A 15,438-nucleotide genomic window follows, 5' to 3' on the forward strand; every position below is an offset into this window, starting at 1 on the left:
TTTTAATATATATATATATATATATATATATATATATAACTAGAAGGACCCTATGGTTGGACAGCAGTGAAGCATCAATGCCAACTTCGATGCTGTTTGATGTTGCTGTCTTTGATGATGATGAGCGGTTTTGTGGCTTGGTTGATCAAATTCTAGATGCCGCAGCACGTACGGGAACTGCTGACCGAAGTTGATTTGGTTTCCGGAGAACAATCTAAGCCTCACAACTACACTATTTGTTTGGTGATTTGGAATTAGGCTTATAGAGTTGTTTTATTTGAGGCGTGTCGTTACTAGTTTCGCGTCAGTGAGCGATAATCTCGGACAGTCTGAGCAACCCAATTCTTTTGAACTCTATGGCTGTTCGACTCATGTTATTAAATTGGACGGTTAAAGCAAGATTTAGCTTGACGCATGTTTGTCTCCATACATGCTTGTTCTCCCTTCAGAGAGCTTTTCTCAGGTGACCAACGAAAACGTGTTTTATTCCTGAATGATCTGTTCAGTATCGATGTAAACATTGGGAGAATCCACAAGATCGAATGTATGTGCATACCCATGTAAAAAAGTCCTATAGCATGCTTCCTCAAAGATGGTCTTTGGAAGGAGAATCCTCCAATAGAGATGTAGATTATTGTGCAATGTTTCCGAGCTTCGAAATGCGAATGAGGCATAAATGTCGCATGAAGATGAAGGTGGTTTTGGTGTTTTGCCCCCCCCCCCCACGTAATTTTCGGCTTGCCAATGTCGAGATTGAATCTTGGAGCTATTCCGGTCAATTAGGTCGTTTATATGTGAACATGCCATATTCTTTCATTCCAGTCAGCAAGACAGCACTGTACAAGTTCAAACGTTGAACGGGTGTATAGAATCATCTGAAATACCACATCTCCGAATCCATTGTCACTACGACCTCTGATGTAATGGTGAATACTAGTTCGAGAGCCAAATCCTGTGTGGTACATCGATTCATGTGATGTGTTCGTTGCACCATTGATCTATTCTTTGTATGGAATATTTCACATGTTCTCCATTGAGTTCTTCCTTCTCATGAAGCAACCTTGTCTTTTTCCATGTCATCACAAGCCTTGACTAATCTAGTCACACTCAGACTGTCCGGTACAGAGAAGTGGAAGAGAAAATCAGATTTCAATCCAACTGCAACACTCCAGGAATGTCTTACGTCAGTACTTACCTATAGACAAACGTAGCCTTTAAAGAAGCTGACTAAAATACGCCCGACGATGTTTTGGAAATAGGACAAGGGGTAAATGCTTCTTTCTGCTTGAATTTCGACTGCGAGCATGTTGGAACTGAAAGAAGTCCACGTTTTCGAAAAAGTTTGGTGACAATCGGAAGATTTATTGCCGGGCAACGTTCCGCTTTTGACACAAAAGCTTCGTCAGGCCAATTGATTAGGTTCCGAGTTTGGTCGAGATTTAAGGTGGAAGGAGAACCAATCAGCTAAGTCAAGCTAAATCCCTATTGGGTGTCGGCCGAGGGATTTTTGTGTGTTAGAATGGTTGAACAAGTGTTGGGTCGGTGGGGAAACCTACATGTGTTTGGGTCCAGCCTAGGGTCTAGTTCTTCTGGTTCGGTTCATTTGATGGTTCCTCTTGAACTTCGTTTGAACCTTCTGTTAGTCTGTGTGGGTGAGGTAGCGCTAAGAAAGTTGTGTAGGAGGGATGCTGTGACCTTTGGTTGGTTGGGATTTCCACCCCTACCCCCCGGTTTTTTCCAATGATCCTACGTGGATTGACAACCACACTGTCACGTGTCAAGTCGGCTTATCTAAGACCGCTCTCGCTGCGCTAGCTAGCTCCACACCCTCGATTCTATTCACGCAGTTCAATCTAGTTTGACATTCGTGGACAGTCTACAAGTTCACGGTGGTGTAGATAGATACAATTTATGGGCAGTGAAGATGTAGGACAGTGACACTGGTTACGTAACACCACTCTCTTCATCTGATTGTAACATAATTAATTTGGTTACCAGGTGACAAGCACTAATAAACGTGTTTTACCAGAATGATGATGATTACAAAAGTTATGTGTACTTGAAAGAAATACAATGCAAAAAGTGACTTATCGTTTGGGGACACCTGCTGAGAGTCTGTGCGTCAAGTTACGGATGCGGGATGTGTCTTCTCTGCAGTTTCACGTGTCCCGTAGAGACTTGTCCAGCTCGGTTAGTTTCCCGTCCTGCGGACGCGAGCGTGTATTTGGACCGAGTTGCATGCCTATTTACTGTGTACAATGTGGAGCGAGGGGTAGCCATTCGTATTTGACAATTGCACGAACATGAATACAACTTGACCTGATGTGGTTGAATTTCCTAAGACTAGTGTCGGACGTAGGTGGTAGCCGAGTAGACAAAAATGAATGGTAATTTGGAGTGTACATTTTGTCGGCTGAGGTTGCAAGTGGGACAGGAAGTGTTAAGTGTTTGTGACGTGTGATCTAGTGAGTGACCGCTACATCCGACCACCAATATACTGCATATCCCAGCCTCGCAAACAACAGGCAGGAGTGCAGCTAGAATCCTTCGTTGTTTTTCATGCTCCTTTTCGAGGTCATGCAGTACCGATTCTGTGGTTTCATCCAGTCAGAATCTAGTTCACCAATTTGGGCACGGCGAGACATTCCACCACCTGGCATACGGAACACAGGATCGAGCAGTCAGCCGAACCAGATCATCAGATGAACAAGCGGTCTATTCGTTGCGAACACCACTTCACCTGTTTCAACATTGCTAAACCAGTGTTCCAGCGGTACGTGTGTAGTGCTTCAAAGTGACCGTTAGCGAAAAACAAGCAATGTTTTTTTGTCTCCAGCGCACACTATCCAAGCTTCACAACTATAAAGCAAGACTGGACGTTCTACCGCGTTGTAGACCATGCCTGCCAGTGACAGGTTTTTACCACGCCAGAGGTGCCATAGTTGAATGGATGCAGAAAAGGGTTTCAGAGAGGCTAAGATTCACTTCGTTAGCAATGCTACCAACTACCCAGATGGGCAAGGCTGTTCCCTATTTTTAGCGGTTCTGATACCATGACCGGATACGGTAACGAACTCAGTTCTACAATAGCATTATGCGCTTTTAAGGTGCAAAGTACATACAAAATCGCATGTGTACTTTGTATCCACATACCCCAGTTCTTTAAAGTCCATGGAAAGGAGTCCGTGCAGGGTGTAGTAGACGTTCAGGACCGTTTCCGTTTATTGCGATTGCTGGTAACCCTGCGCAGGAAGAAACCATTTGTCACTTCACTCGCCCTCAGAGTGTTCTAAGTGAGTTCTACCAGACTGTGAATGAGTGCTTTCTCTTCAGCCCCCAGCAAGGGGGGGGGGGGGGAAGGCATTCATGGCCAGGCGACTTGTTTCCCTAGAAAAGTTTGATTTCGTTTATGACTTAGTTTTCTGTTGGAATGGAACAGGTTACGTCCTATCATGTTATAATGAGCTATTCAGACGAGAAAACCGTTTTCAAAGTCTCACCTACCAAAGCTGAAGGCAGAACCTGAAATGGACTTTTGGAACGTTTTTCCATCTAATGACTTCACCGGCTGGCGGTTTTTGTGGGCAGGTGTTACAAAAAATTTGAAAAGTTCGACTAATTGTTGCCGCCTTTTGCGTTTATCAAACTTTTGGTAGCAACCACTTCTAGTGCCTTGAGACGTTAGACGTCTTTCCACAGATCGTGCTGATTCGTATTTGTTACACCGACGGGACCGCATTCCTCACCTCGATCAGTGACAAGGGTTGCTGTGAGATCAAACTTGAATTAGGCCGTGGTTTTGTTTTCGGAACCACACAGTCAAACACAGAATTCACAGCGCTTCGGATTTGGAATTAGTCTGAATTCGGCCGACCAGTTTGCTTCGTATTCATTAGTTGTCTAGATGACCTTGTATATCATACTACTGTAACGGTGGATGCTACTGAAGAGGCATGCGAGTAGTATGTTTTATCGTAAATCCGCTTCGCGTCTCTTGAATAGTGAGATCTGTTACGGAATTTGTGGAGTCGCTTTGTAGCATTCGCTTGCATCTGAGTAACAGTCAATGAATATCCAGGAAAGTTCAAGAAGACGCATTCAAGAAGATGGATATTCAGTTTTGCACATAAGATGCATATGAGAGTTTTGCTTCTTTGTCCATTAGTCTGTAACCGTTCAGTTAGTGTTTCTCTAATAAACAACCCCGCACCGAAGGCTTTCTTCTTTTCACTACCATTTGATCTCCCCTTGGTTACTGATCGACAGATTGCTATACGGGAACAAACCAAGACGTGGTCTGAGTTCATGCATGTGTTTCATAAGGAGCAACAATTTCGAACATGACAGCACCATCTACTTGTAACCGGTCTGAGTGCTAAAAAAGAGAAAAAAAAGACAAAGCGTTCAGCTGTAGCACCCTTCCGGTGCCTAGCTGCCATGCCACCCGAAGGAAGCACGAGGGCTGGGATACTGCCAGGTTGCCCAAGCCTAGACAGGGGAAGTCGAGTGGCGGAGGTCGAATTCGAACCGCGGACCTTCAGGTCAGTAATCCGCGCTCTAACCACTTCGGCCATCTCGCCATCTGCGGTTGAGTGGCCACGCTTACGTTTATTCTAAAGGTTTCTGCTTGCGATAAATGAATGACGATTAGCGCATAGTGTAGGGAGAACTCACCGATGTCGCTTCTGACAGCATCTTTAACAAATTTGCTGTGGAGGCGGACCTCATGCCTCTCGACTCATGCCATGTGTACACTCATGTAGCCGATTAGGGTGGTGATATCCGTATACTTTTCCACCCACAGGAATCTTGGAAACTCTTTGTAGAAGGCAACCTTGAAAAAGATGTATGTTGGGAGACATGGGTGGTCCCACCCATCATATTGTCGTGGAGTTTAGTTGAACTTGCTCACACTCGTGAGAACGCCTTGCAAAAGTCACACTTATGGTCAGTACATCGAATCCATTCGGATTACACCATCTTTGGTCGGTCTTTTTATGGGGTTGCTTCAATGAAGGACAGAGTGGAAATAACTCTTTGTTTCCTGCAAGTTTTTTGTGGAAAATCGAATTCAGTGTATGTGGCGCAGAAATTTAAGTGACTGCCTCCTGGTCGTTGCTGTAGAACAAACTGGCGTCGGTGGTGGTATCTCGAGTGATATCGATTTCGATTCAAACCTCAAAATACCGTCCTTCATCAAAGTGATTCTGCTTTATTGGGTTAATTAGAAGTGTCGGGCATTAGAAGCCGCACAAAATCTGACTAAGCAGAATCTGGCACACAACGAAAAGCAATAATCTGTTGAGCAGATAATCTGTTGGCAGAGGAGCATGAAGGAGATCATGAAACGCTTGGGTGCTGTCGGTGCTACTCGCCTTCCAGGGTGGGGACCGCGTGATCCTCACTGTGATTGGTTGGAGACACTACAAGATATGGCTGCCAACCGATGTCAGTGGCGTTCTTGTTGTCAGTTTCTATCCAGATTGCCTGAGTGAATGTCTGGAGGTGTAGGCACCTCGGAATGATTGTGTTAAGCTAGCACTAAGTCCACCCCCCGTCCACCTTTACTCTTTTCTTTACAATAGGGCTTTCAAATAAGTCATGGTTGTACGGCAGTGAAGCATCGGTGTTGAACACCGATGTCATGCTGTCGATGATGATGATGAATCTGTTGAGCAAAGAAAAGCCACCTTCTAGAGCGCTCAAAAAGCTGTTTTTGGTAGGCTATAATCGAGTAATCGACCGAAGACGGCCTAGCATTCACCCCATTCTGTCTATTAGTCTGCTTACCCTGTCAAATCACTTAAAGCGAACCGACTTAAAAGCGGTAGCCACATTCTGAAAGACCCGGTCACCATGCACATTCATCAAGCTTGTCTCCGTTCATGTCTGGATTGTTCTATCATGAGGCGGAACGGCCTAGTGTTGCAAAAATCAAAACATTTAGATGAAACGCGTCATTCTGTTCGCACTGAACATTCAACTTGACAAGACCAGCAGAGTGACTTTTCTGACTGGCTCAGAAGGTTTATTGAGCCGGATTTACCTGTCAACAGTGGTGAAATCACAGGTCATAGGGGGGAGCTACGAACGGTCTGCGCTGAGCTAAAAGGTGTTGATGCACGCAAGCTCTTGGTGTCAACCTGGGCCTGAGAGATGTCCTTCGGTGAGCACGTAGAGGTCTACTGAAAGCTATCAACCGGCCTAAATACATGACAGCAGGCACCGAAATCAGTTACTTGTTTATAAACGAGATACGAATGTCATTCATTAGTTTCTCTAAGTTTTAGCATGTTATCGCAGTGGTTACTGAGAAGCGCCAGTGAGCACACCGTCAAGCTGGTCTTGGCGGTATTCCATCAGCCAAACGGTCAATGAAGTTGGCACCAGAAGTCACCAGGATGAAAATGCCACCTGTTCCAGGTGGCCACATTGAGTAGGTGGACCGACGAGTACGCTGGTGACACACAAGGCTGAGCATGATAAGGTACGTGCGTTCACAGCCTGCGGAAGTCTACCTGGTATAGGTTTGATGTTCAACCCCTTCCGAATGACTGGCTTGTTTTTCAGCACTGTAGAGTTTCACATCTCAGGACTTCTCATGAATTGTTGGACGGTCTCTCTCCAGGCCATCCTGTTGAGTGCCAGGTTCATGCATAATATAAAGTAGAAGTTACAGTCTTGCAAATGATCCTGAAGATCCTCCCAGATGCGGGATTTGGGCGTTTCTGATTTCGCAGTCCAGTCCTCAGCCGATCACAGACAAGTTGTTTTGGGACGCGAATTTCGACTGGTAGTTTCAGGAGGTCTAAATACCGGAGCTGGTTTCTTATCCGACCGCACTAGACTCTGACTGTTTGGTTTTGCAGATACTTTGGTACTCGATCCTTTCATTTGATCCGAAGAAGCTTGCGCGGATAGTCCGACTGAAATCGACTATGCACTCGAACACGTGGCCTGAATAGCGTCCAGGTCCTGCTGCCGTGGGGACATACGTTAGCCGGATACGTAACAATCGATATACCGCAACCTTGGGGTCTATGTACAAGTGATGGTCGTTTCAAATGCGTTTTTCAAGGTGACCAGATACCACACTGGATTTTTCATTTAGTTCTTTATCAAGGATTGGATCTACGGATAAGCTGGCAGAAATTCTCGCAGTACGCTATCCTACAACCAGTCGGTTGAATTTTTGATGCACAAGGTTGACGCCCCGGTGTAGATTGATAAAACATAAACAATATAAAAAAACACCTATATTTAGACAAATTCCAATCGTCAGCCACGATAATTCCGCTTCGGAATGTGAAAATAAAGTACAGTCGTCGGAAAAAAGCACACTGGACCCGCGAAACTGTGTCCTAGCTGGCTATTGCTTCAAGCCGAATGGGTGAAAAGTCTCTTCGCAGATGGTCGTTAAGTAGAAGTAGGATAAGAATGACCCTAATCGGCTCACGTATCGATTTCGAGCTCGAGGTAGCTGCGGGTTCGTAATCCAGTATCCGTATGATTACTGAAAGCTCTAATGTACGGGACAAACGGTCTGGATTGCTAAACTTCAGTAGGACGACCAACGGTTGGAAGCCTTACTACAGTTTACAGACAGTTCATTGAGCGGTTGAATCTGTTCATGGCATTTCTCTTGGACTGTCCTGTGGCAAACTTAAATCAGTTGTATTTCGGCCCTTTCGAAATCCGTCCTGCTGTTTGGGAACATCTCCTTCGGAATATCATCAATGCACACCTGAGCAGTGTTTTGAAGGTTGATTTTGCTCTTTTCGCCCGTCTTCTGTTGACTTCCTTTTCTTTTGTCGATATCTATGGGCCATCCCCATAAAACGATTCTCGCCACCACTCTTGCTTTAGTCAACTCACGCATGAGAATTCGACTCCTGATACCACTGCTCGCAGCGTCTTTAGAATGCCATCGGACTCTTGAGTCTTAGAGGCGGATAATATGCTGGCGATCACTGTCAGTCCGTGGGTGATCGAGGTGTGAGGATTTTAGGGCCGACTTATTATAGCCCGTCCTTCTATGTTGGAATACAGCATTAATGCCCTCGTAAACTTGCAGGAGCAGGTCGCGGGTGGAAGTAACTCACTGTCCTCACCTACCACAGCATAGTATCTCTTTACCTCCAGATCGCTTCGTAATGCGACCTCTCGTAGTACGGAGACCCAAAGATGATGTTCAACTGCTTCCTTGTGACCTTTCTGGCATGGCAGAACCCCAGCGAATTGAAGTACAGGTAGCGTAGTCCGCAGGATCAACACAACGCTGAAGTTCAGCTATCACGAGGGTGCGGTTGTCGAGTCGAACTTTATACTACTTGCTACTTTTAAGTAGTTGAAACAAACACAGCATTTTTCACTAATAGCCGTGTCGTCGGAAAGCGGGGACAAGCATGGAGTTTATTGTTAACCTCAATCGTTAAAAGGTTCACACAAGGACAATTCTCGAAACGAGCCCAAGGAAATGATTGGTCCGATGGATGGCATGTTATGAAACAAGTGGAAGAGAGCAACCCAGCTTTGACTGAGAATACTAGTTCCTATAATTTATTTGGTCGCGAGTTATTATACAACCGGAAGAAAACAACGGATCTACGGTGCCTACCGGACGGATTGCAGAGGCATAGTCAGTTGGATAATCAGCCGGAAAGAAGACATTGACACGGAAGTTTGCTTAATATTCTCGCGAAAATGTTTTAGCTTCAGTTTGATTAATTTCTCAACGTTTTCTCTTTGTGTTCAGCTGAGTTCGAAATAAAAGATATGCTAAAAAGGCCATAAAAATTATTCTTTATCGCATGCAATTGCGACTGGCTGCAAAAATCCAATGCACTGCAAAAAAGTAGGCTAGGCTACACATGCTCAGATAGTATCAGTGGAGAGTTAGGTCTGAAAAAGAAAACGTTTTACAACGAAATTCAACCATTTGATCAGCACAGTTGGTAAATGAGCGCTAGCACGCACAGGCATTTTGTAAGGCTCAGCAGTGATTACCTATCGGTAACGCGGAAACTACCACACTGGATGAAATGCTGGAGGCGTAGGTCTGGTGACAAAACTGAAGTTCATGCATACTGATGCAAAGATGAGAAGAACACTGTGAAATTTTGTTCACTAAATCTGCTGCAGCTTATGCTAGTTGTGTGAAATTTATTATTATTATTATTATTATTACCTTTACATAAACTTCACATTTTATTGGCTTAGTGAGAGTGAAGAGCCGATACGAATGCTCGGACACATCAAAGTCCCCTTCGGAAATGCTTTGACCAAACACTCAAGTGCCTAAGGAATGATCGAAAGATGGGTAGAACTCAACGGTTGACTTCTGATCAACTGCCATCTGATCAGTTGCCAAATAACGGACCTGAGCTCCCAATGGTGTAAACCACAGTGCCAGAATTCAATAGCACCTACATAATTTTACGAAAATACGAACTGAACAGTTAAGGGACCACTTATAATCCTAATGCTGACCTTCCCGCTAAATTCAAGATTTTGAACAACATAGCCTCTTGGATTACCGAACTTCCCCCGAAGTTGTAACAACGGCAGTACCTCATCTAATTGCTCAGCAGAGGAAACACCACGGGGAAACAGGTGCATTGGTAAACAAGGTTAAAAACCTATGTAAAGCTTGGCAGATTCCTGATGATTAACCCACAATACCCAAAAGCCACTGAGACCCTCAAGCTCCACTAAACGCCAGTCAGACAACCTTGGAGCAAAGTCAGACAGTGGCTGATAGCTTTGGATCAAGGTCAGACAGTGCCCCTCAATACATAGCGCGAGGCCGTTGTACTTTTTGCACTCGCTCGCTTGTTCGCAATAAAGCTCTTGTGTCCCTTGTCGGCGAGTGTTTTTTCCGGCACCGGGCACTTGAGTGGGGACAGCATTCAGATATGCAATGACAACTCGGATACCTTCTGGACACGACAGTGGCAACGGCTATTCAGTAGATCCTGAAACATGATTGGCTGTTGGGTCCGAATTTTTGGCCAATCAGAGCTCACAGTGATGCTGGACAGGAAAGCAGCGCCTAATGTGAACGGTAAGACAGTTTTGGCGTAGGATCTCTCCTAACATTCACTGGAACGTACTTGACGGCTGGCTCCCATGGAATGTGATATGTTTGACGGAACTTTGAACGTATAACACAGCTACCGTTGGAGAGATCACCTCAAAGGACCAACAAAACTGTCCCTTTGGAGGCGGTTTGATATCCAAACAAACCTAATGGAACAGCGTAAAGGTGATCTCTTCTGAATGACCGTCTCTTCGGAAGGGGAAAACCGTGTTCATTGAAGCCTGCCCAGGTCTCCAAGGTACTGGCCACTTCAATATGTATGTGGATCCTGATACCGCTCTCACTCCTCAAACGGAAAGAAGTAATGTGGACGTCATGCACTTCTAATTCCGATTTACTAGCCAGTTATCACTTTGAAAATTTTGTTGTAAACAGTATAAGCAGAAAATTCGGCTACATTAACTGGCTGTTGTTGAATGGACTTGGCATGAATTTTCTGATAATTTAACCCAGATTATGGTCAGGGAACCATTCACTGTGGCAGTTGCGACACAGGTTGACATTAACGGAATTAGGGAGTAGGACGAATAAACGTGCGATTAATTGATACATATCAACAATCCAGTAAGTGTCAATCACTATCGCTATAGTGGAATTGGTTTTCGTCTTAAATTTCCCTACTTTCTGCTTCCATTCCAGGTGGCACACAGATCACTAGTTCGTAAGGGTCTACATGATGGACATTGACGACCACCACACAACTTTACCACGTTACATTAGTTCATTTCACTCGTCCCTTTTATGTAGGAAGTAGTTGATTCGGACTGGTGAAATTTTCACCGCAAACGTGGAGTTGTTTAGAAGAACTGGGATACAAGTTAGATTTAATTATTCCAGTGCTAAATGTTGTTCACAGGGTAACACAGGCTTTGTGGTGCGATAAGTGGACCACGGGGAAAAATGTTGGCCCAAATCCCTGATAGAATGACCTATGCGTACTTTTTCATTGAATGATGCAGTTCCTCAAAGTCATCATGACTCATAAGTGTACGCAATACCGTTTTTCACACTTTGCCATTGTGGAGAATGCAAAAGAACTTCGCCGTAAATGGTATTGCTTTGAAACGCGGAACGTCGTGTGCTGATCGGTCATTGTACCTTAGGAAGGGGAAATTTTCCTCATCCTGCGTACACCCTTCTAACACATCGGTTCTCCACAGTTTCGGTCAAGTTCTATTTCCCGTTTTCGCAGACTGAGGTTCTCCTCATTCAATTAAGAAAAATGGTCCTAATCACACGTTTCATTGTAGTGGAATAAAACTGAATGGGTGGTTGGGACTACTACACGCCCACCAGTACAGGCAGTCATGTCATACGGACGTGATTCGGAGCTAAGTGGCGACTGGTCGAGATTCAGACAACCGAAGCGAAAGACTGTTGCATGAGTTATTCTTGGTAGAAGATTGTGAGGTCCTAAGACTTAGAGTGACAGTAGACTCCACTGCAACCAACTCCATGTGTTTCGACCATCATGACCTTGTAACGTTAAATGGTTCTAAGCACAGTCCCTGTGGTTTGGTGTACGGAGGCCATCCGTCCCTAATAACCGGACATCACATCATTTGGACGGATGTGTAACGCGCAGGGCACGGGCCAAACGAAGGAATGCCCTGATTGATCAGAATGCCAGCCAATCCGAGTTGAGCATCTGCGACTCGACGCTTCTCGCCCCCTCACGGGGAGTCTGGGACGACCTTGTGGAACACCCTGTGATTACCCTATAAATACAATTGTAATAATTTTCCTTTGTCTCCATAAAGGGCTGTGTAGAGCTACTGCGCCTTTTGATGTACCATAGGGGGCGGAGCAGGAAGCCAAGGGGCCAATACAAAGTTGCACTACCGCTCAGCAAGACAACATTTGGTTAGCAGTCTAACTTAACAACCGCTTCTTGTGTGGGCCCTCATGCGACTTCCCGTTAGAAATCACATCAAATATGGCCAGAAACACTACAATCAGGCCAGATTATGGACAAGTACCAACATTCTGTCCTTGTCCACACGCAATACCTAGCTAGGGCTCTATAGAAGATCCTAGCATTTTGTCGAACACAGCTGACTAGCCTCCAAATTATTCGTTTTTCCACTGAAGAGGTTAGTTCAGGCTTTTGACCTATCAGTGAAATATGGAAAAGCATTGGGACACTTGATCGTCTCCAGATTAGCAAGTTAAAGAGCACCGTACAGCTGCTCCATCCTAAATGGGAACCATGGATATGCATCTCTGTTGAATGATTCGAACTCGTGACCTTCCGGTCATTGGTTGTACCATTCACCCACTCCTCGCAGTTGAACAGAAAAAAGCCCCACCACACTATGATCACCAGTACGAGATTCAGTTTTGATTGGATCCGGGAGTGACGACATCCCAGAAGGACTTACACTGCATGTAAGACAGGCTGGGAATGATCGGTAACTGGGTTCCAATCTAGACAGAAAGCCTCGGGGAATGTCAAACCGTTTCACCGTGAGAACAGGCGGTCTATCAAATCGTCAACTTTAACAGATAGTACACCGGAATACGCTGGTGCAGACAATCACATATCATTGAACATTGTGCGATCGAGTTCAAAGCTTTCCGGATGGATTCATGGCAGTTCCTCACAACAAAAAAACACTGTTGGGGCCAGAGAAACCTGCGCTTGATACTTGGAAGAATTTGTGCTCGACTGACAGATACGCCCCGCGCTGCAACTCCTCTGCCTAACAGCCGGCTTCCTAACACAATCGCGCGACTGCGCAGGAAAGATGCAAGGATTAAGCCATCTGTCTCTTCCTTCTACAAACCCCTCTAGTGCCATAGAATTAGTCCAACTTTTCTGAAGTTGTAATATATTTCGCGACATGCCCTAATTGGTACTAAATATCCTTCGCCTGACAAAGACTGTCCTTCTGCTGGCTTCACATAGTTACCGCGGTTTCGTCATATTATCTCTGGGATGACTATGCGGAAATTTTTTTTACCGCAGATTGCATTTCAGTAGATATCACTGAAACCATATGACTGGGATCGAAGGCAATCTGATTACTCATCCTATGTACAGAATTTTACCTATATCCAGGGTGATCTGCAGGTGCAAGGGGAGGATGAAAACGAGTAGCGCTAATAGGATGACGGCAGCCAATTCTGACCACGAAATGTTTCAGCACCGGCTGACTGACCTTGTGGATTTGTTCGCAATCTTGGTTAAAGGTCACTAAGACTCGAATCTTCCGACAGAATTTTGTCGGCCTCTTGGTTCAAAGGACGAATCTCGTAATATGTTGAGGAACATAATAGAGTCGATTGTTGGGACATGCGTCTATTATAGGCCGGTAGCTCAAGCCTAAAACACTGGATAAGAAGCAGTAGGTGAAACTGCGATCGATTGGCTGTATTCGTTTACCTAACCCAGTGCTGAGTACTTGAACGATTAAGGTGTCAGTAATCGTGAGTAGTACCTTGACGTGAGCAGGCCTCAGCGACTGTCACGCATCATGTAGTAACCACGACGAAAGCTCGCCTGAACAATCCCAGGTAGACCCTAGCGACTGCCCGCTTTACGGTTTCGCTGAACGAAAAACGAGGTGTGCCGTGCGCGGTTTCCAACCACTAAGGTCGTGCGGCTGTTCTAATCCACATAGCACCAAAGCAGATGATAGTGAGGCATCAGAAATACCAGTTTCCTACAAACACTAGTTTTGTGCTCATCAAACAACATAGTCTGCTTTGACGTTGGTATCCAATATTGGTAGAAGTGACCGGAATATTAGCTTTCAAAAGTAGCTGCATACGTAACCCTACCCTCAATATGGATCAGATATACCCTTGGCAATACAGTAGTTGTGATAGGTGCAAGTAATTCATAGAAACCGAGTGGGATACATACATAATTCTTGCTTGAGCCATTCACCTTGCATTCTATTCATGGTCAAGGACGCGGTACCTGGTGGTCCCCTAGAGACCTACGAATCGGTCGAATTCACGTATTGGTGTAATTTCCCTTACTTTCAGCGTTTGTATAGCTAATGCGTGAGAATGAAGAGACCCAGCGAAGTCTTGGTAAGATATATCGAACATGGACTAGTTTCAACGGAGATGGCCAAAAACAGCAACGCACCAGTAAAGCTTTTCCTAAGCGTACTTGAAGTACTCTGCGAACAAAGTATGGCACTTGCTACCTTCAATCTGTTGCTAAAAATGCTGCGCTCAGAATCCACAACATTCCGTCGTACTGAGATCGTCGACTTTACTTTAATTTGGTTTTGACGAAGATAAAAAACCAAGGCAACAGGATACAGAAGTACTGCTTGCACTGAGACCCGACCTTATTGTATTACCTCAAAGACAGGCGAAAAGTGGAATAACAAGGCGAGGTAAATGTACAGGGAAGTAAAAAAAAACCAGTAGCAGAACGTGGGTTATGACGGTATGGGACGGAGTCTATCTTTCGAAGAATGATGCGAAAAAGGGCTTCTTGCCCTTGGGGAGCGAGAGCTATGACGTTCTTTCTTCTCCTTGTCGCGCTTATTTGATCGATCCGGGGAACGATGAGATCTTGAAGTGTGATCACGTGGTGAATTGGAGTAGAAAGGTTCATTGGGACTCTGACGACGTCGAGAATGATGATCTGTACTATCTTTATATGACTTCCGTGTAGAATGGGTGTCAACTCGATGAGGCGAGCGATCCTTTGATGACCGTTGTCGCCTAGAGGTGGACTTGTTAGCTCGTGGTGGACTACGTCCGATTGGAGAGTCTCGCCGGTGCCGCCGATCATCTTGGTGTCTAGAAGGAACCTCTTTCTCAATGGGTGACAGATCGAACGGACTACGCTGTCGCTGCTTAGGGACGGTTATCATGGAACGCACACTCATTTCAGGCGATTTGCTCAGAGGTCGATCTCTTGGTTGAGCAGGATTAGGATTATTTGGCTTCCTTTCGACTGCACTCAGATCTCGATCTTTCGCGCGAGAATGCGGTGGAGAATTGCGAATATCATTGAAAAATGGCGTATCCAAAGGTCTTTCTCTTAACTTCGAACCCGATTTTGTCGATTCTTTCGGAGCGAATTGGGTGGTATTTTTCTTTTTCTCTACTGCCCTGTTCTCCGTCGGGGATTTTTCTTTTAGTTTTCGAGCAGCGTGATGGTTCTTAGCCTTCTTTTTTCTATCTAAATCGGAATCTGAGCTGGGAGAATCACTTGAAGACGAGCTGGAGGATTCGTCTTGATCTTCAACCTCTTCCGACAGTGACTCCACATCGGAGTTGGCCGCTTGAGCTTCGCGTTTGGCCAAAGCTGCTTCACGTGAAGCTTGTAAATGTTCGCGAAGATCCAGTGTCAAACCACCCAAACCGAT

General features: G+C 45.2%; 1 protein-coding gene across 1 annotated transcript in view; it reads right to left on the minus strand.

Moving 5' to 3' along the window:
* Window positions 1–14,499: 14,499 nt before the first annotated feature.
* Window positions 14,500–15,438, minus strand: part of T265_07501 (hypothetical protein) — a gene marked incomplete at both ends in the record, with an annotated part of 9,462 nt that continues 8,523 nt past the window's right edge. The window contains one exon of the mRNA XM_009173038.1: window positions 14,500–15,263. Coding sequence (XP_009171302.1) covers window positions 14,500–15,263 — 764 coding nt within the window. The remainder of the gene's footprint in view (window positions 15,264–15,438) is intronic.

This window comes from Opisthorchis viverrini (assembly GCF_000715545.1).
Source record: "Opisthorchis viverrini unplaced genomic scaffold opera_v5_177, whole genome shotgun sequence".
Taxonomy (NCBI): Eukaryota; Metazoa; Platyhelminthes; class Trematoda; order Opisthorchiida; family Opisthorchiidae; genus Opisthorchis; species Opisthorchis viverrini.